The 22103-nt window shown below is 38.7% G+C and overlaps 1 protein-coding gene, 1 long non-coding RNA gene and 1 other non-coding gene across 6 annotated transcripts in view; 1 reads left to right on the top strand and 2 right to left on the bottom strand.

The window, feature by feature from the left end:
* Positions 1–22103, bottom strand: part of CFAP91 (cilia and flagella associated protein 91) — an 85726-nt gene that overhangs the window by 6719 nt on the left and 56904 nt on the right. For all 4 annotated transcript variants that reach the window (XM_078453051.2, XM_078453052.2, XM_078453050.2 and 1 more), the window contains 6 exons: positions 19144–19260; positions 17710–17781; positions 16026–16172; positions 14320–14541; positions 10258–10406; positions 9579–9670 (listed from right to left, as the gene is read on the bottom strand). In XM_078453051.2, coding sequence (XP_078309177.2) covers positions 9579–9670; positions 10258–10406; positions 14320–14541; positions 16026–16172; positions 17710–17781; positions 19144–19260 — 799 coding nt within the window. The remainder of the gene's footprint in view (positions 1–9578; positions 9671–10257; positions 10407–14319; positions 14542–16025; positions 16173–17709; positions 17782–19143; positions 19261–22103) is intronic.
* On the bottom strand, positions 5476–5609 carry LOC132674261 (small nucleolar RNA SNORA70). Its single transcript, XR_009608475.1, has one exon. It is a non-coding gene; the product is annotated as a small nucleolar RNA SNORA70 (small nucleolar RNA).
* LOC132683677 (uncharacterized) lies at positions 10903–20163 on the top strand. The gene is made up of 3 exons (XR_009612336.3): positions 10903–11210; positions 11743–11842; positions 19685–20163. It is a non-coding gene; the product is annotated as an uncharacterized LOC132683677 (long non-coding RNA).

Raw genomic sequence — 22103 nt, 5'->3', positions numbered from 1 at the left:
AATTTCATTCTTTTTTATGGCTGGGTAATATTCCATTGTGGATATACACCATATCTTCTTTATTCATCTATCGATAGACACTTAGGCTGCTTCCATAATTTGGTTATTGTAAATAAGGCTGCAATAAACATAGGGGTGCATATATCTCTTCAAATGAGTGTTTTCATATTCTTTGGGTAAATTCTCAGTAGTGGAATTACTGGATCATATGGTAATTCTATTTTTTATTTTTTTGAGGAACCTCCATACTGTCCTCTACAGTGGCTACACCAGTTTGCATTCCCATCAACAGTACAAGAGGGTTCCTTTTTCTCCACATCCTTGCAAACACTTGTTTCTTGTTTTTGTTTGTTTTTTAGCCATTCTGACTGGTATGAGGGGATATTTCACCATGGTTTTAATTGCATTTCCAAGATGATTAGTGATGTGAGCATCTTCATGTGTCTATTGACCAACTGTGTATCTTCTTTGGAGAAATGTCTGTTCATGTCTTCTGCCCATTTTAAAATTGGATTGTTTTTTGGTGTTGAGTTGTAAAAGTTCTTTAGATATTTTGGATACTAAACCTTTATCAGATATGTTATTTGCAAATATCTTCTCCCATTTAGTTGATTGGCTTTTAGTTTTGTTGAATATTTCCTTTGTGGTACAGATTTTTTTTTTTTTTTTGATGTAGTCCCAGTAGTTTATTTTTGCTTTTATTTTCTTTGCCTCAGGAGACATATTTAGAAAAATGTTGCTTTGGATGATGTCAGAGAAATTGCTCCCTGTGCTCTCTTCTAGAATTTTTATGGGTTTAGGACTCACATTTGGGTCCTTAATCCATTTTGAGTGTATTTTTGTATATGGTGTAAGAAAGTGATCTAGTTTCATTCTTTTGCATGTAGCTATCCAGTTTTCCCAGCACCATTTGTTGAAGAGACTTTTTCTTGCCTCCTTTATAAAAAATTAGTTAACCATATAATCATGGGTTTACTTCTGGGCTCTCAATTCTGCTCCATTGATCTATGGGTCTGTTTTTTTGTGCCAGTAACTGACAGTTTTGGGTATCCTGAAATCCGGGATTGTGATACCTCCAGTTTTATTCTTTTCCAAGACTGCCTTGGCCATTCAGGGTCTTTTGTGGTTCCATACAAATTTCAGGATTACTTGTTCTACTTATGTGAAAAATGCGATTGGTATTTTGATAGGGATTGCATCAAATATGTAGATTGTTTTGTGTAGTGTGGACATTTTAACAATATTCTCTCAACCTATGAACATGGGATATCTTTCCATTTCTTTGTGTCTTCTTCAATTTCTTTCATCAATGTTTTAAGGTGTTTAGGGTATAGGTATTTCACCTCCTTAGTTAAGTTTATTGCTAGATTTTTAATTCTTTTTGGTGCAATTGTAAATGGGATTGTTTTCTTAGTTTTTCTTTCTGCTACTTCATTTTTAATAAATATAAAATAATATATTGGGTTTGTATCCTGCAACCCTACCAAATTCATTTATCAGATGTAGTAGGTTTTTGGTGGAGTCTTCAGGCTTTTCTTTATATATTATCATGTCACCTGCAAATAGTGAAAGTTTTTCTTTTTCTTACTAATTTGGATGCCTTTTATTTCTTTTGTTGTCTGACTGCTTGTGGCTAGGACTTCTAGTACTATGTTGAATAAAACTGGTGAAAGTGGACATCCTTGTCTTATTCCTGAATTTATGGGAAAGCTCTCAGTTTTATACCACTAAGTATAATATCAGCTGTGGATTTTTCATACATGGCCTTTACTATGTTGAGGTATGTTTCTGCCCAACCTACTTTGTTGAGGGTTTTTATCATGAATGAATGCCCTACTTCATCAAATGCTTTTTCTGCATCTATTGAAATTATCATATGGCTTTCATACTTTTTCTTGTTGATGGGATGTATCACATTAATTGATTTGCAAATACCAAACCACCACCAGGAAGAAATCCCACTTGATCGTGGTGAATTTTTAATGTGTCGTTGGATTTGGTTTGCTAATATTTTCTTGAGGATTTTTGCATCTATGTTCATCAGAGATATTGGCCTGTAGTTCTCTTGTTTTGTAGGGTCTTTATCTGGTTTTGGTATCAGGGTACAGCTGGCCTCATAGAATACATGTGAAAACTTTCCTTCCTCTTCTATTTTTTGGAATAGTTTGAGAAAATAGGTATTAACACTTCTTTAAATGTTTGCTAGAATTCACCTGTGAAGCCATCTTGTCCTAAACTTTTGTTTGTTGTGGGCTTGTTTGTTTTTATTACTGACTCAATCTACCATGCTGGTGATTAGTCTGTTCAAATTTTTCTTCCTGATCTAGTTTGGGAAGGTTATATATTTCTCAGAATTTATCCATTTCTATGTTGTCCAGTTTGTTGCCATATAATTTTTCATAATATTCTCCTAACTCTTGGTATTTCTGTGGTTTCAGTTGTTATTTCTCTTTTCTGATTTTGAGTCCCCCAGCCACCTTTTTTTTTAAGAGAGACAGTGTGGGGAAAGAGGAAAGAGAGAAGGGGAGAGAGGAAATCTTAAGCAGACTCCATGCACAGGGCAGAGCTCAACACATGGCTAGATCTCATGACCTTGAGATCATAACCTGAACCAAAATCAAGAGTTGGATGCTTCACCAACTAAGCCACCCATGTGCACCATTCTCTCTCTCTCTCTCTCTTTTTTTTTTTTTTTTTGTTGATGAGTCTGGCTAAAAGTTTATCAATTTTTTTTTTTTAATCTTTTCAAAGAACCAGCTCCTGGTTTCCTTGATTTCTTCTTTAATCTTTATTATTTCCTTCTGTCTACTGGTTTTGAGTTTTGTTTGTTGTTATTTTTCTAGGTGTAAGGTTAGGTTGAGATTTTGTTGCTTCTTGAGGTAGGCCTGGGTTGCTATAGTCTTCCTTCTTAGAACAGCATTTCCTGAATCCCAATGATTTGGGGTCATTGTGTTTTCATTTCCATTTGTCTCCATGTAGTTTTTAATTTCTTGGCCGATCCATTCATTGTTCAGTAGCATGTTATTTAACCTCTATCTACGTGTGTTCTTTCCAGATTTTTTCTTGTGATTGATTTCTAGTTTCATAACATTGTAGTTGGACTAGAAGTATGACTTCAAACTTTTTGAATTTTTAAAATTATTTTGTGGCTTAACATGTAATCTATTCTGGACAATGTTCCATGTGCACTCGAACGTGTATTCCGCTGTTTTAAGATGAAAAGTTCTGAGTGTCTCTTAGATCCATTTGGCCCAATGTATCATCCAAAGACCCTGTTTCCTTACTGATTTTGTTTTGATGATCCATTGATGTAAGTGGGGTGTTAAAGTCCCCTACTATTATTTTATTACTATTGATTGCTTCCTTTATGTGTGTTAATAGCTTCTTCACATATTTGAGTGCTCTCATGCTGGATATAGAACTATTTACAATCGTTGTATCTTCTTGTTGGATTATCCCCTTTATGATTATGTAGTGTCTTTCTTTGTATCTTGTTATAGTCTTTGTTTAAACATTGTTTTAATGTTTATTTATTTTTGAGAGACACAGGGAGACAGAGCATGAGTGGGGGAAGAGCAGGGACAGAGGGAGACACAGAATCCAAAGCAGGCTTCAGGCTCTGAGCTGTCAGAAGAGAGCCCAATGCAGGGCTTGAACCCATAAACTGTGAGATCATGACCTGAGCCAAAGTTGGATGCTTTGGCTGGACACCCAGGTGCCCTGGTCTTTCTTTGAAAGTCTTTTTGTCTGATACAAGTACTACTAACCTTTCTTTTTACTTCCATTTGCATGATAAATGTTTTTCCATACTTTCACTTTCAATATGCGTATATCTTTAAGTCTGAAATGAGTCTCTTGTAGGCAGCATATAGATGGGCCTTTTTTTTTTTTTAAAGCTATTTGTTTATTTATGTAATCTCTACACCCAATGTGGGGCTCAATCCTGTTTCTTTATCCATTCCATCACCCTTTTGATTGGAATATTTAGTCCATTTACATTCAAAGTAATTATTGATAAGTATGTACTTATTTCCATTTGTTACTTGTTTACAGTTATTTTTATTGTTCTTCTCTGTTCCTTTTTTTTTTTTTACTCTCTTCTCTCATGGTTTGCTGATTTTCTTTAGAGATGTACTTAGATTCCTTTCTCTTTATTTTTTGCATATTACTGGTTTTTTTTATTAAAACAATTTTTTAAATGTTTATTCATTCTTGAGAGAGACAGAGCATGAATGGGGGAAGGGCAGAGAGAGAGAGAGAGAGAGAGAGAGAGAGACAGGATATGAAGCAGGATCCAGGCTCTGAGCCACCAGCACAGAGCCCGACATGGGGCTTAAACTCAAAAACTGAGATCATGACCTGAGCCAAAGTCAGATGCCTGACTGAGCCACCCAGGTGCCCCTCTATTACGGGTTTTTGATTTGTTGTTACCATTAGGTTGATATACAACATCTATGCATATAACACTCCATATTAAATTGATGGTTGCTTAAGTTTGAACCCATTCTAAAAGCATTCTAAAAGCACTCCTCCTCCCCCTACATCATAGGTATATGGTGTCGTGTTTTATGTCTGTGAGTCCTTTGACTGATTTTTATAGATGTACTTAATTTTACTGCTTTTGTGCTTCCTACTTTTCTTACTCTTGCTTATGGTGTTTGCTTTCCACTCAAGGAGTCCTCTTTAACGTTTATTTGTCCAGGAAACTCTCTCTCCTATTGTGAATAAAATCCTTGATGGATACAGTATTCTTGGTTGCAGTTTTCTTTCACTCAGCATTTTTCTTATATCATGCCTCCCTTCTGGCCCTTCTTCTGCTGAAAAATTAACTCATATCCCTATTTGATTTCCCTTATATGTAACTGTTTTCTTTTGCTGCTTTATCACTACTTTTTGCACTTTAATTTTTATGTGTTGACCTTCTTGGGTTGATTTTTGGGGGGAGCTCTATGTGCCTCCTGAATTTTTGTTTCCTTCCCCAGATTCAGGAAGTTTTGAGCTATTATTTCTTCAAATAACATTTTCTTCTTCCACCCCCTTTTCTCTGACTTCTCCTTCTTGTATCTCTATAATGTGAATATTATGTTTGGTGGTGTGGCTGAGTTCCCTTAACCTATATTCATTTTTTATCACTCTTTTTTCTCTTTCCTGTTCAGTTTGCTTGCTTTTCATTACTCTGTCCTCCAGACCACTAATATGTTCTTCTGCTTCCTCTAGTCCACTATTTTTCCCCTCTAGTGTACTTTTTATTTCAGTTGAGTTCTTCATCTCTGGTTCTTTTTTATATTTTCTCTCCTTGTTGAGGTCCTCCACTCCACTTGTACCTTTATGACCATTGATTTATTTTTGACAAGTAGTAGGATTTATTGGTGGGCATGAATAAGGAGAGGGCAGTGCTGAGGTTCTCAAGAGTGCTGAGTCTACCATTTTCCCAGGGGCCAAAATTTGGGATGTATTTGATGCTAAAGCCATCTGAGATGTCTTGTAGGTCCCTTAGGGCCACCCATACAAACAACAGGCTATGTAATCACACACTGCCAAGGAGGTACTCTTTGCAGCCATTGTACACTAGGCTCCCATGGGAAAAGAGCAGATTATGACCATTACTTTTTTTTTTAATATATGAAATTTATTGTCAAATTGGTTTCCATACAACACCCAGTGCTCATCCCAAAAGATGCCCTCTTCAATGCCCATCACCTACCTTCCCCTCCCTCCCATCCCCCATCAGCCCTCAGTTTGTTCTCAGTTTTTAAGAGTCTCTTATGCTTTGGCTCTCTCCCACTCTAACCTCTTTTTTTTTTTCCTTCCCCTCCCCCATGGGTTTCTGTTACGTTTCTCAGGATGCACATAAGAGTGAAAACATATGGTATCTGTCTTTCACTGTATGGCTTATTTCACTTAGCATCACACTCTCCAGTTCCATCCACGTTGCTACAAAGGGCCATATTTCATTCTTTCTCATTGCCACGTAGTACTCCATTGTGTATATAAACCACAATTTCTTTATCCATTCATCAGTTGATGGACATTTAGGCTTTTTCCACAATTTGGCTATTGTTGAGAGTGCTGCTAGAAACATTGGGGTACAAGTGCCCCTATGCATCAGTACTCCTGTATCCCTTGGGTAAATTCCTAGCAGTGCTATTGCTGGGTCATAGGGTAGGTCTATTTTTAATTTTTTGAGGAACCTCCACACTGTTTTCCAGAGTGGCTGTATCAGTTTGCATTCCCACCAACAGTGCAAGAGGGTTCCCGTTTCTCCACATCCTCTCCAGCATCTATAGTCTCCTGATTTGTTCATTTTGGCCATTCTGACTGGCGTGAGGTGATATCTGAGTGTGGTTTTGATTTGTATTTCCCTGATGAGGAGCGATGTTGAGCATCTTTTCATGCACCTGTTGGTCATCTGGATGTCTTCTTTACAGAAGTGTCTATTCATGTTTTCTGCCCATTTCTTCACTGGATTGTTTTTTGGGTGTGGAGTTTGGTGAGCTCTTTATAGATTTTGGATACTAGCCCTTTGTCCAATACGTCATTTGCAAATATCTATTCCCATTCCGTTGGTTGCCTCTTAGTTTTGTTGATTGTTTCCTTTGCTGTGCAGAAGCTTTTTATCTTCTTGAGGTCCCAATAGTTCATTTTTGCTTTTAATTCTCTTGCCTTTGGGGATGTGTCAAGTAAGAAATTGCTACAGCTGAGGTCAGAGAGGTCTTTTCCTGCTTTCTCCTCTAGTGTTTTGATGGTTTCCTGTCTTACATTCAGGTCCTTTATCCATTTTGAGTTTATTTTTGTGAATGGTGTAAGAAAGTGGTCTAGTTTCATTCTTCTGCATGTTGCTGTCCAGTTCTCCTAGCACCACTTGTTAAAGAGACTGTCTTTTTCCATTGGATATTCTTTCCTGCTTTGTCAAAGATTAGTTGGCCATACTTTTGTGGGTCTAGTTCTGGGGTTTCTATTCTATTCCATTGGTATGACCATTACTTTTAATTTTCTATCAGTCATATTGCTTTTCACCCTTTCCTTTAGCTCACTTGCTGTGATTGTGTCCTGTTCTTTCATTTGGGATATATTCTTTTATCTCCTCATTTTGTCTAACTCTGTGTTTCTCTGTGTTAGGAAAGTCAGCTGTATCTCCTGCTCTTGAAAGTAGTGGCCTTACAAAGAAGAAGCCCTATAGTGCCCTACAGTGCAATGTCCCATGTTCACCAGAACCTGGTGCTTCAGGGGTATCTCCTATGTGTGTTGCATGTGCCCTACTTTTGTGTCTGAGTCATGTTTGCCTCTAGTCCAGTCATCTGCAATGGCTCTTTTTGCCTGTTGTGGGCAGGGTTTGGTCCCTCTGTTGTAATTTGGCCAGTCTGGTGTTGCTTTGGGCTTGATTTGGGTCAGCTCAGATGTTTGCTGGAGCTGCAGGGTGCTCTCTCTGGGTTGACCCCTGGGGCGGGTGGTTTTGTTGGGTGGGTGAGGCCTGCAGTCAGACCACATCTGCCCATTGCTGGGTCCACAATTGAATTGGTGTGTGTGTGGTCATCTTCCCCTCTCTCTGGAGTAGGAGTCAGTCGAGCAGTACTAGCCCATTGGGGCTGCTTGTACAATGCCAGGTTTGTGGCATTACTCTCGATGGACTCCTGAGTGAAACAGTTTGGAGAAGGTGAATCCACAGGAAAACACAGGGGTGGGGTATGTTGTTAGCAAGCTAAGTGAAGAGTGTGTATGCTGTGCTGGTCCTTATAGGTGTCCATTTATTGAGGAAGGGAATGATTGAGGGAGGGAAATGGCACCCGTCAGCTCTTTTGTTTTTGGATCCTAAAGATCCTTGCCCCCAGCACGTTCTGAGATTAGTAAATAAATCTTCCCATACATTCAGACTGCTGCTTCTATGCTGTATCTCAGTGGGGCTGTATGTTATACTGTCTCTTTAAGGGTGGAGACTATTTCCTATTGTTCTCTGGCTCTCCTAGAACTAAGCCACTGATTTTTAAAGGTGTTGAGCCCTGTTGATTATAAAATGTGTGAAGTTAAGTCCCTCTGGTTTTCAAAGTCAAATGTTATAGGGATTCATTTTCCCACTGTGGGTCCCCCTTCCCTAGGGCACCTGGTATGGGGTCTGCTCCTCTCCTTTCTGCACATTTGCAGTGTCTCGCCTATGGACAGTCTCATGGGTCAGTTTGGTTCCTGACCATGTCTCCACCCTTTCTATCATTTTTGATGTGGTCTCTTCTCCACATTTAGCTGTGGAGAGTCTGTTCTGTCAGTTTTCAGGTCATTTTCTGGGTTATTTACACTGATGGGTGTGTTATCTAGGTGTATCTGTGAGACAGGGTGAGCTTAGGATCTTCCTACCTAGTCATCTTCCCTGTAAGTCATTTCAGATAAATACATGCCTGGTTGCACCCCTCTCTGATAAACTGGCACCAATAGTCTAAAAGCTCCAGAAGAGTATTCTCTTTGTAAGACAAAAATTTTTCCCCTTCTCTATTGACTACAAGCATCAATCTTCAAAACATGCCTCTTTTGACAAATAATAAGGTATTTATACTTGGATACAGTCCTGGAAAAAAACAGAAGACATCTGTAGTACAGGCAGAGCAGCAGAGTAGATTTAGGACCTTCAAGCATCCTAATTTTCCAATACCAACCTTGCATGTGTCCCACCTGCAGATGGCTACTACAGTTTGAAAATCCCATATTGTCAGCATTTGCTTTATGTTTAAATTTATTTATTTTTTAAAATTTTTTAATGTTTTATTTTTGAGAGAGAGAGAGACAGACAGAGTATGAGCAGGGGAGGGGCAAGAGAGAAAGGGAGACGCAGGGCTCAGACTTGCAGACCGTGAGATCATGACCTGAGCCAAAGTCAGACTGAGCCACCCAGGCACCCATTTCATGTTTAAATTTTATTTATTTATTTATTTATTTTTTGAGAGAAAGTGCATGCAAGTTGCGGAGGGGTAGAGGGAGAGAGAGAATCTTAAGCAGGCTCCACACCCAATGTGGGGCTCGATCTCACAACCATGAGATCATGACTTGAGCTGAAATAAAGACTTGGCTGCTTAACTGACTGAGCCACCAAGGTACCCCCACATTTGCTTTATGTTTAAAAAAATAAAATCATAAAATACACCTCTTTTGGGAACTTGGGAAGTTCCTCTTACAGGAAGGTTTGGCTTTTGATGGTCTGTCACACTAACAAGAACTGCACCCCATCTATACTAGAGATGGTTGTCTTCTGGAATCAGACAGCATGAAGAAAACTTGACAAGCTCTAAAATAAGAAAATTCAGTGATACTTATTTTAAATCTCGGGATATTGAAAATAGTTTATATCTTTAAAAAATCATAAAGTGAAGCACTTACAGTGGCTTACCTTTTTCTTAAAAATTTTTTTAATGAGAGAGAGAGAACAAGCAGGGGAGGGGCAAGGATAGAGGTGGAGAGAGAATCCCAAGCAGGCTCCATGCTGTCAGTGCAGAGCAAGATGGGGGCTTATCTCACAAAGTGTGAGATCATGATCTGAGCCAGTATCCAGAGTTGGATGCTTAACCGACTGAGCCACCCAATCACCCCTGGCTTACCTTTTTCTTTGACAAAGTCCTTTTGGACCTCTGGGATCAGGAAACTATAAACCAACTCAGCAACAATCTCCTCTGACTGAAGCTGAGTTCGACTAAAAAATTAAAAAAAAAAAAAAAAAGAAAAACAACAAATTATTTCCTTTGTTGCCTTACTTGAGCTACTGATTTATACTCAGTTTTTTCTTGCTTGTATAAGAAACTCCACTGTTCAAATCCCATCACTGCCTTTTCCTTGATTAAGTACTCTGAAATCTTACACTCCTGATGGGCTTGTTAACTCCATGCAAATTCAGATTTGACGTTGTCCTCCATTTAGCCTGCTTGCCGGAAAGGGAATGTTAGAGATATAACTTATACAAGAAGCCAAAAACTTTGGGGTGAAGTAATATTGCACATACTTATTCACATTGCTTTCATGCTCTGTGATATTCTGAAAGTAACTAACATGGAAGTGATCCAGACTACAGAGGATAACTGAAAATTCTATTTCTAGCACTCCTGCCGTACAAAGGTCCAGGCATGTTGACTTCTGAAGAGTTATGCAGTTAAAACAATGGACACTGAAACAGGAGTTATATACTTGTTTCTCCTTGGTGGTAAAATCATAAGCTCTTGAAGAATATGTAGGGGTAACAGCAAATAGACTATCCATTCTGCCATCTGGTCTCTCGGTACAAACCGGCTCTCCATTTCGTAAGCAATGTCATTGATTTCCTCAGCCATCTTCTCAATTTCTGCCCTGGCTTGTTCTTCTGCAGTATTCTCTTCAGTATTCAGTATTATGTCTTCCAGATAGGAAGTTACAGTACTTTGGTGAACTTTAACCACCTGCAAAACCAGAATACCCCCGTTACCGAGAACAGGAATAAGTACTGTAAATAAGATCCAAAAAATGCACGAACATCGGTTGACCTTTTTTTTTTTTTTAAATTTTAGCACATCTATTTTGTTCATTGAGTCAACAGTCCCCTGGTTGATCATTCCTTTTTTTTTTGTTTGTTTGTTTTGTTTTGTTTTTTTAACTTTCTGGTCAGTCTGTTTCTAGTCCACCTACCTGCCCATTCTTGGCAGCCCCTATCCATCTAGCCCATTTCAGAATTATGGGTCTTACTGAGGGTGGGCAGTACAACACTGCAGAAAGATCATTGGCTTCAGGCAATAACCCCGTTTTGGATCCTGGCTTTGTTCTCACCAGCAGTGTGACTTGATCAAACTGCCTGGCTGTGGCAGAGACTAAGAGGTATTTCCCAACGTCCTTTCTTTCCTTCCTCTTACATAACAGAGCCTGTGAGCCAACAAGTGTCTAGAATAAAGACTATATTTCCTAGTTCCTGTAGTTCTGGTTGAGGGAGTACATGCAGAAATAATTTGTGCACTTTCTAGGAAGGATTCTTAAAGGGACTTTGTTTTTTCTTTTCTCATTTCATGGGGATGTAATGCCGGAGAGCCAGGAATCATCTTAAACTGCCATGAAGGACAGAAAAGCAGAAAGCTACAAGGATCCTGGAACTCTGATGAATTTTTGAACTATCATACCCTGGACTGCTGCTGCTTTAAGCTTTCTGAAATTGTGAAACAGAACACACATTTAGAAAAGTGCACAGTGATAGATGTACAGTGTAATGAATTAAGGTAAATCCAGTACCCACGCAGCCACTGTGAGAATTCTAGGAGGCTGCTATTGGTTCTTCCTGACCACAGCCCCTTTCCACTCATGCTTTTATGGAAAACACTCCCACTTCTCTACAGTTTTGCTCCTTAAGTATGCAACTGTAAACAGTACAGTTCAGTTTTGTCTGTTTTACCGGTAGATGCACAGGAAGTATCGTAAGTATCAAGTGTGCCATACTTAGTTTTATATGCATTCTGTCTCAACAGATTTTGAGCTTCTTGGGGGAAGGATACCTTTCTATTTTGTGTCTGAATATTTCTTTGCACCTGAGATAATGCTTTGGGACTCAGTAACAACTCAGTCCCTGTTTTTCTTGAGTGGCACTGCAGCAGGACTCTGAGTATGTAATGTTTAGTGTACCTACGCTTGTAAAACACCAAGTCCATAACCTTAAATCCCTAGACCTTCCCTATGGATGAGACCCAATGACCAGTTTAATACAGTATCAACCAAGCAAGCAACCAACCAAAATATATTTGCTGACTGTCTTAGGTGCAGAGATCTATGCTGGTGTTGTGGAACAGGCCAAGGGATATACAGTATGCTTGCTCTCATGGAGCTCACAGTCTTCTTCAGGAAGCCAATGATACAGGTGAGTCGTATAACAGTTCAGAGGTGGCAGGTTTAATGTGGCCCACCTCTAGCAGTATACGCACTTGTGTGTTTACATGTATCTTTATAAATGTGTCAGTTTCTGGACCTGTTTGTGTTTGTATGTGCTTAAATGAAAAAGGAAACATATAGGTGGCTGTATGTGCATTTACATGTGTTTCTCCATGTCTTTGTTAATACTATATACCCTGCATTGTGCTTGTCAATGTCTTTGAATATGTGCATGCAAACATGTGTCTGTGTTTCAATAGGAGTCCATGACTTTCTGTATCTACATTTCTCAATATATGTTATTTTTCTGGAAATACTTAATGTATACATTTCTGGGTTTTGGTATATTTATGTGCAAGCATATTTGTCTTTAAAAGGGCCATATGAAGGGAGATTAGGAATTTAAATGATGGATGGTATTTGAATCTGAGGTCCACAAATAGATACACTGTTTACATAAATGGTCTTTAAATCAGGCTGGGAGGGTCATCTTAACCCTTCCTAGAAATGGCTGACATTTCCTGGGGTCATTCCCACTTAGAATTACCTTCCTTGAAGCACTTACCTCCTTCTTCCTTTCTGTGTTTTTGAGCATACTGGTTTCTGTGCCCCTTTCCTTTTTATTCTCACCCCCAGGTTGATTCTTCTCATCCCAGCTGGTTTTTCCTTAGTGATATTAGGTAGGGATAGTAAGTTTTGCCGATAATTTCTAAGTCTCAAAAAGCAACTCTTTTTGAAGCAAAATGTGTTAGGATGGTAGGAGGCTAGAGTATGGATTATAGGCTCATACACATTATACATGATCTGCCACTCCAGCTAAAAAGCTGTACTTGACTACATGTAACTCAAAACTTAAGTTGTATAGAAGGAGAGCAATCTGTTTGGTTAAAAAAAAATTGAAATCAACACAGAAAATACTATTCACAAATCAATCCTAATTCTATGAGAATTGGGTAAATCCTGAAAATCTTAGATCAAATAAGATCTCAAACGGATGCATATTTTTTAACTGAGGAGCTCAAAAGTATGCACACATACAATTCAGACAGTCCTCCTGGACAAGAAATTCTTTATGTTCCAAGTTTGCTCTTTCTCTCTGTCCCATGTGTCCCACATCTAGTCCAAGGGAAACTCTCACACAGCCTTTGCCTTGACATATTCTGGGTGTGCTGGCCACCCATACAGCCTCATCTGTGTCCACCTCCAAAGCATATGGTTAGCCCAGCTCCCCTCCTCTCCATTCCTAGGGGGTCAGACACCCTAAATGGAAGAATACTTATAAAGCTCTCCAGTGACTACAGAAAAAGAAACCAACCTCTGGGTGTATTTTGGTGTCTGTGTGTGTTGGCAGGGGGATAGCACAGCACAGTCCCTTTTAAAGAAATCTTCCTCATAAATCCCCTCCAATTTTAACACTTGAGCTTTTATATTGTTTTATGTTTTTTTTTTTTTTTTTTTTTGAGAGAGAGCATGAGTCGGGAGGGGCAGGGGTGGAAAGGGAGAGAGAATCTCAAATAGGCTCCATGCTCAGTGCAGAGCCCAAAGCAGGGCTCAATCCCACAACCCTGAGATCATGACCTAAGACAAAATCAATCGTGAGATGCTCAATTGACTTTATATCTTGAATTTATATCTTGCTCATTATGAGTTGGTCAGAATTCTAATTTACCAACCTGGTACTCTAGTTTGTCTTTTTTTCTTTTAAGTTTATTTACTTTTTTTGAGAGAGAGAGAGAATGAATCCCATGCAAGCTCCCTGCTATCTGCAGGGAGACTGGCATGGGGTTCAATCTCACAAACCGTGAGATTATGACCTGAGTCAAAATCAAGAGTTGGAGGCTCAACCAATTGAACCACCCAGATGCCCCTCTTGTTTATATCTCTAGCCAAAACCTCTTTTAAGTTCCATCTTGTCTATCCACCTGCTGAAATGACACCTCCACTAGAATGTCTTGAACCTAATATAAATCAACTTCCTGTCTCCACCCCTGCCCCTAAACTAATTCCACTAATTCCACTCGGAAATAGTACCATCATCTTCCCAGTTACTTAAGCCAGAAACTATACATCTTCCTTGACTTCCTGTTTCTCATTGGCCCAAACTACTTCAAGAGCCTCCTTCCTGATCTCCTGTTCCCACTCTGTCTTCCATCCAAACTATTCTCCACACAGCAAGCAGAGTAACGTTTAAAATGCATCACTGGGCCTCATATGTTTCCTTCATGAAGCTTACTATATTTTCTAATTCTACACATAACTGCATGTTATCTAAGTATTTAAGCCCTAGAAGAAAAGGGACCATGACTGGTTTCCAACTGTGCCTAGCATATCGCAGGAACTCAATGCATATTTGTAGAACGCGATGAAAAACAAAAAACAAAAGGCATTTCATATAATGAGTTTCATTTGGTTTGACTCAGCTCCATACACACAAGCAGCTTCCAGACATCCAGCTGCCCCACTTACCTCCTTAAATATCTGGTCCTCCTCCCGCAGGCGCCTTTGCTCCACTTGGCGCCGACCACTCTCCTCAGCTTCTCGCATCCTCCGCTGCCGCTCAGCCAGCATGGCAAAAGCATGGATCCTCCTCTCTTCCTGTAGTCTCACCAGCTCTTTGGACAGGAAGTCAAACATGTCTGCCAGAACCCTTCCTTCCAGTCCAGCCAAATGGTTTTCAACCAGTGACACCTGAAAAACATTTTTAATGATACAAATTCTACTACTCACGATGATTTGTAAGGAGGGTTGCTGGACTAGCCAGAACTCTTGGTCACTTCACTTTCAGAATGCACTCAGTGTTTATTATCACTAGACCAGCCCCATCCCAAGTGTTCTTACTATGAAAACTTAGGATACAAACTTAGACATGAGAAAGTGGATTGCTCAGTCCGTCACTGATAGATTATAGTCCTCAAATTATAAGGAGGACTTAGCAAAACATTTCTATTAGTATCCACACAAATTGGGTTTTTTTGTCTTTCATTTTTATCCAGAAGGTAAAGTGCTTCTATCTTCCCAGACATGAAAGGAAATGTCAAGGTTTTTATTTAAAAATTTTTTTGGGAGTTCAATAAAATAGTGTCCCCTAGAGATTCACTCAGATACCTTTTAATTTTTTAATGCTTCATCCTTTGACACAAGTTTGGGGAATTTTAAGATCCTGAATAACATGAAAGTAGAAAACTGTGGTACTTTTTATTCTTTTAAATAACTTGAAAGTCATTAGGAACTATCTTTGAAACAGAGTAGGAAAAAGCCTACAGGGCACTTTTCCATCCAGTTCCTGGGTCTTCCAGGACATTGTGTTCCCATCTGAACAGAAGTGCACCCCAGCTCTATCATTTGCAGGGCTCTTCTTCTTTCTCTGGTCCCTCTGTTGGGTCTCACAGTCTGTGGCTTTTTTCCTCCCTCCCCCAAACTGAGACCATCCACAAGCCTGATGTCATGTAAAAGCAATAATGTACTCATTTCTAAGCTGCTTACCATTTGTGCCCAATTCCACATGGCACAAGCATTAATGTGCATTACTAAGGGTGGGTCATACTAACTTCACTTTCATATAGCTTACTTTCATATAGCACTATACTGTGCAAATTGATTCTTTTTCATATTGATTTATGGATTAGTGGGAGAGATAGTAAAAGTATGTCCACTCTGTAGTCAGCACCATTAAAAACTCTATATATAGACAAATGCCAGAAGAAAATAGGAAAAACATTTACAGTTGTTGGGGTAGAGCTGCAATTACCAGCTGTTGTCAGGTGACACTGATGACATCACAGAATACCATGAGATATTAACATATTTAATATGCAGTTTAACCAGCCTGAGCTATGTACAGCTCCAACACCCAAAGTGCTGATATTTTAAAATAAATCTCATGTCTATCTTTTTTTTATTGCATTTATTATTTTTTATTCTGCCAAGCTCCCACTGAAATTTGGTAGAATCACCAAATATTTTTTAAAAAGGTTTTTTTTTTCTTTGCAAATATAAGATCATGCTCAGTTCAGTGAGGGCATAGCCCATTCCATTTCTGGACTGCAGCAGCATTGTTCCAAAGTGCTGACTGTTGATAGAGTGATGGGATTGGGGGGAATGTTTCTTTTTTGTCATTTCATTTACTATTATTATAATGTCACTTGTGCAATAATAAAAATCCAGGAGACAACCTTGTGCTCATGCAAGTTCCTCTGTCGCTGTAAGGCCAGGGTCACTTGCTTCTCAGCTTTCTTCAGCAGCCTGTCATCTTCTTGTAGTGCATGGCTGGTGCGCAGCTCCTGGATCAACTCCAGTCGCTTTTCCTTGCCTTCAAACATCTGTATCAAATCAAATAAAAAAGAGACTTGCAATTAACGTCCCTTGTGCAACACATCAGGACTCATCCAGGGACTGCTGAGGTACTTGTGAACAGTGGGTTCAGTCCTGCGTTCTGGGACCACAGGGCAGGGGTGCTCCAGAGAGCTAGAGGTCAGCTCCCTTTTCTACACCTCCAGCTGCTCAGGTAGAGAAAGAGCTCAGTTATCAGTTGTTCACTCAGTTTCTTAAAATGTCTCTCGAAGACAAGGTGGTTACTACAGGAGTCATATTAAGAAACTAGAACTGGAGTGCCTGGGTGGCTCAGTTGGTTAAGTGTCCAACTCTTGATTTAGGCTCAGGTCATGATCTCACAGTTGTGAGACTGAGCCCTGAGTGAGGCCCTGCACTGGGCATGGAGTCTACTTGGGATTCTCTCTCTCTCTCTCTCTGACCCTCCCCAACTTGAGCATGCATTTGTGCACATGCATGCACACACACACACACACACACACACACACTCTAACATAAAAAATTTAAAAAAAAGGAAACTAGAACCTTCCCCCTCATTTTCTGTGCTCCCTCCCTAAGATGCCTGAGGATGGTATTTTTCATAGCCATGTTTTCTTTTCCAAGAGATCTGCCCCTGGTTTGTAATACGGAGTCAGCTGTGACATTTTTCCGGGGAAATTTTCAAAGAGAGTAAAGAATAATGCTCAACACAAGATGCTCACCCAGCTTCCCAGACTTACTAATTATAACTGAGTCTCTTATGAGTTATAGCTGTGTGAGGAGAAAAAAATTTTTTGCTGGTGCTTTATATTAGTCCACTTTAAAAGTGAAGTATGTTTGTACAAATAATGTGGTGAAGGCTTTATAGTCAGGAAGACCAGAGTTGAATTTGCTAGCAGTTAACATAATCTCAGACTCAAATCACTTGCCTGTAAAATGGGGCAACTGATAGAAAAAAAGAGAGATGATATAAATAAAGCAAAGAAAATATAATGTGAGCTTATACTATGGCTTTAAAACTGTAGTTATTATTACTTTGCTATTTATTATTCAGGTGTTGCTAGCTATATGCCAACTCAAATAATTATGACTTTGTGGAAAATTAGGGAATCCACTTGGTTTGTGATGCCTTAATAGTAAAAATTCAGGGGCACCCACTGACTTAGTTGGAAAAGCATGCAACTCTTGATCTTGGGGTCAATGAGTTCAAGCCCTATGTTGGGTGTAGAGATTAAATAAACTTTTTCAAAAAGTCAAAATTTAGGTAGGAAAATGGCTGGATTTAGCAATTCTAAGGAAGATATTAATTTCACTTTGCCCTGGTTACAACTGTGACCAACAGCAAGCAGGTCCTTTCTCTCTTTGACACTGTGCCACCCACTTGGACAAACTGGAACAGAAGGGAATGGGTAGGTAACTTGAGAGTATAGAGTTCCAGAGGACAGCAGGGTGCCAGAAGGAATTCACCCCAAGGAACCAAGCACATATGCGTTCTATAAATCCATCCTCAAAGGAGAAGCACAGGACCAGTGGTTGGACCCTACACACCGTGTTCTGAACGACTCTTCCCCGGAGTAACTTTTGAAGGTAGATCACAGCCATCTCTACATCTTCTTCTTCCTAAAAGAACAAAGTGAGAACCAAGCAGCTTGAGAAGAGCAGCAGTCAGCACGAAATATTTTTTGAAGACTCAGATCAAGCAAAAGGGACTGTGCTAGATGCCAGAGACTTAAAGAGAAATAAATGAGGTCTATACTCTCATTGAACATATAGTATTTTAAATGCTACTGGATTGTTAAAATTCATTCTTTTATAATGATAAGACATCATTACAAATCATATCAACAGCAAAAAATTCATGCTATCCCTACAATTTAAGCCATTTTCATTTTTCTATACTCCTTTCCAGCAAAATCTTTCTTGAAGCAACAAGTATTGCTTACACCATCCCTTTTGCAATAGTTTTTTCATGTTTGATCAAGAGTAGACAAGGAATAAAGCTAGTTTGTGTCAGAGTCTAGAGTAAGGTGTTTCTCACAAAAATTTAGATAAGCTGGTAAAATCAGAATGGACAAGATTAGCCATCTACAAAAATCACCTTAAATAACTGTGTCAAAAGCAGAAAGCAGAGTCTGCAAATCTAATTAAGGTGCCTCTAAATGCAAAAGAAAGCAACAGAAATCAATAGCATTCACACATGTGAAAGACAATGTGTTAACCACAGGGAGTGATTGGCATAAAGTCTAGCAAAGGGGATGTCCAGAAGCACATCCTGGCAGTTCCTCCACGCAGGTGACCCATCAGAAGCCCTAATGAGATCTCCTGTCAACTCCCCTCCCTCTGGCAACCTTCTCAGTACAATCTGGCTTCTTGTGAGAACTGCCCTATCCTGGGAGATGATGGGCTGACCTGCTAAGAGGTCATCTACCAGGCATCTACCAGGCAGTTATCCTTCGGTCAAGCAGGACGTTTGGATTGTGGCATCTCTAGCAGTTTCTTGGAGGTGGGGGCTGTCTAGTCTGAGTCAGTCCTAAATCCTGACTGACTCTGGTACCTCACCCAAACAGAGTTTGGAGATCTACGAAGGTGAGGTATGACTCTGGTCAAGGTGACCTCTTTGAGCCAGTCCTACCTCAGAAGCCAACCTGTCCTCATGACATCTCTGGCACTTCACTCCTCTCTGACACCAGCTGTCATCAGCCACCTCCCCATGTGGGCAAGATGGTTACAGTAACTGATCATCATTCAATCTTCCTTTTTTATTTGACATACATGAGGATTACCTTCTGATGCCTATTTTTCTTGGAAAGATTTTGTTGTGCTTATTCGTGTGTGTTTGATGTTTGAATCATAAGAATAAATGCCATATAAGTCATATCTTGAGAAGGTAGCCCTGTTAAATTAGGCTTGTTTTTAACTCAAACTGTCTAAGAACAGACAGAAATACTGAATTTAGCATTTCAAATCAAATTTCAAACTTACATTGGAACTCATTTCCAAAGTTGGAGTTGGAAGGCGAGGTTGAGGTAGTGACTTTCTTTGAAGAAAGCGCAGAAGTTTCTTTGGTTCAAGAACTTTATTCTTCTTATCCAATATTGCCTAGAATAATAACACCAAGTAGTGTCATTCTTTACCTTTGTATTTTCTTCCACTACCAGATCTAGTCCATAGTTCTGAAGATCAATCAGAAATTATCTTCTCTATGGTTATGCTTGGACAGTTTGAGAAAGTCCAAACCCAGGTGCTTCTGTGACCCAAGGGATGTTATGATATTCCTAAAGATCAACTAACCACTGGATAAACATGGCACATATTCTAGGTTTATCCATTTTAATCAAAGATTTGGAGGACTTAAATTTTTTTTTTTTTGAGATTTTAAAAGGTTCTCTCGTATGTATGCAAACAAAACCCCAACTCCTATTCTTTCACAAGAGCCTATTATCTGTTTAGAATAAGTGCCTGGGCAATAGAAAATTTCCCTGTGCCATAAATGATGGAAATATTTGATGTTTTGTTGCTATAGGGGAATTGAGGAGCATTCAAGGGCAACTGTCTCAAAGTGAGGAGCTTTCCTTTGGCAGTGAAGGCCTGCACATCATGATTCTTGAAAATGAACTTGTTTCCTTGTGAAACAGTGTGTGTGTTCTGATTTCAACATACGTTTTATTTGTTTTACTTTTGATCACCAAAAGTCCCCCAAATTATATGTAACATAGGATTTTGTTCACTGGTTCTATATTCAGCCACAGGAGGGGATACTTTTAACTTAAAAGTATCAAAAATTCTAATCTCTGTCATTTAAAAATCATACTTTAGAATCACATTTTTCTGGGGCTCCTGGGTGGCTCAGTCAGTTAAGCATCCGACTTCGGCTCAGGTCATGATCTCACAGCTTGTGAGTTCAAGACCCGCATTGGGCTCTGTGCTGACAGCTCAGAGCCTGGAGCCTGCTTCGGATTCTGTGTCTCCCTCTCGCTGCCCCTCCCCAACTCACATGCTGTCTCTGTCTCTCAAGAATAAAATAATAGAATCACATTTTTCACCACATAATTTTTACATTAGTTTTCCCACAGAAAACATACAGAAGTGATAAAACAAGCACAAAGCCAAAACTTGAAATTAGTAAAAATATGCAAATTGAGTAAAATTTGAAACCATATGAAATTACTGTGGTTGAAATAGAACCTCTGAGTTTCTACAAAATAAAACTGACACAAGATATATATATAACAGCTTTACAATAACCACAACTACTGACTCAATAAAAGCAACAGCAATCAAAAAAATAATAATTCTAAGCACAGGCATCTCTTCAGTGATAGGCCCTAAATAGCACCACATGAAACCACTTTAAAACCAGTCATTCATAATATGTTGGTATCGATCTGGGAAAACAGGCACTCACATACACTGCAGCAATTAGTACATCATTTATGCAAGAAATTTGTCAATATCCATCAAAACTATAAATGCAGGCATATTGTGGGCCAGCAATTCCATGTCTAAGAATTTTCTTCTAGATATGTTCACACATGTACCGAATTATATACAAACAAGATTACTCAATGCAGTATTACTTTTAATACAAAAAACTTGAGACAATATAAATAACAAGAGGGGATTGGTTAAATATGGCACATTTAAGCAATGATATATCATGCAAAAAATAATGTAACGTAATTATGGGATGATCTCCAAGATATATTAAATAATAAAAGCACAGACAAAACCATGTATATTATATACTAACATTTGTGTAAAAAAAAGTTTAAAAAGATACTTGGAACCGCATAGCTGGGAGACAGGGATAGAAGGTTTACATTTAATTCTCTCATAGAACTCCTGAATTTTGAACTATGTGGATATTTTTCCCAGTCAATAAATAAATTCTAAATATGAGAGAAAAGAAAGAAAAAAAATCACTTAAATTTTGAAAAAAAGCAATTGGATTTTTACAATTAAAAATCTTTGGTCAAGAAGTCCAATCAAAATTATAATAAAACTAACAAAAATATTTGAGAATTTCTTCAATCTCAGTCTTATCATTGTCTTGAAAAATAAAGTTCCCAGGGAGAGAGAAAGGAACATGAATGAATATGAGAATATCAAGGAAATGCTCTTACCAAACAATACATTTTAACCTGCTTAAAAGACAAACTGGCTAGGCAACTGAGTTTAATCCATAGTTTTCATAAATGAAAGAAAGAACTGATTGTTACACTCTTTTAACCTACTTTAAGATGTAAGTAATTTGACAAATCTTCAAAAATATATTCCAACCTAAATTACTACCAAGAATAGCCTGAAAATATTGTGCTGTGGAAATTCTTTTATGCCATTCTAGATATTTTTCTTCCATGATTACTGTGACATAGCCCATAAAGTATTTTTTAAACCTTATACCACCTGTACCTTCATGTTTCTATGATTCTGAATTCTCAAAATAATGTTAGCCATAAGACTAAAAGCAGATACACTGTCTGGACATAAGCCTGATATTTAGTGATTCTCTTCAATTCAAACCAATATTCTAAACTAACAGACTCCATACAATGGCATCTCATCCCAAATCCAAAAGGACATATAAAAACAAGGACAATAAAATAATGTGAATCCTATGACCCCATCAGCTACAACAAACATTAAACACAGCCCAATGTCTAGCCAGATTAGAATAAATCCCACATTATGCCTATTTACTTCAGTTCTTATTGCTTGATAAAAGAGGTCTGGCTATCAAAAACATTAAAAGGTGTTCCAAAGGAAAGGGGGAAAAAAAACCCCACAAAAACACAGTCTAAAGAGAGAAAGCAATTATCAGAACCAGATTCAGATAGGACATAAATGTTGGAATTATCAGACAGAAAATTTAAGATAACAATGATCAATATTATGTTAAAGGCTCTAATGGAAAAGGTAGATGACATGCAAGAACAGATGAG

Source organism: Panthera onca, chromosome C2 (assembly GCF_046562875.1).
Source record: "Panthera onca isolate mPanOnc1 chromosome C2, mPanOnc1 haplotype 2, whole genome shotgun sequence".
Classification (NCBI taxonomy): Eukaryota; Metazoa; Chordata; class Mammalia; order Carnivora; family Felidae; genus Panthera; species Panthera onca.
Note: the sequence above shows the minus strand (reverse complement) of the source record. Positions and strands in the feature narration are given on the sequence as shown.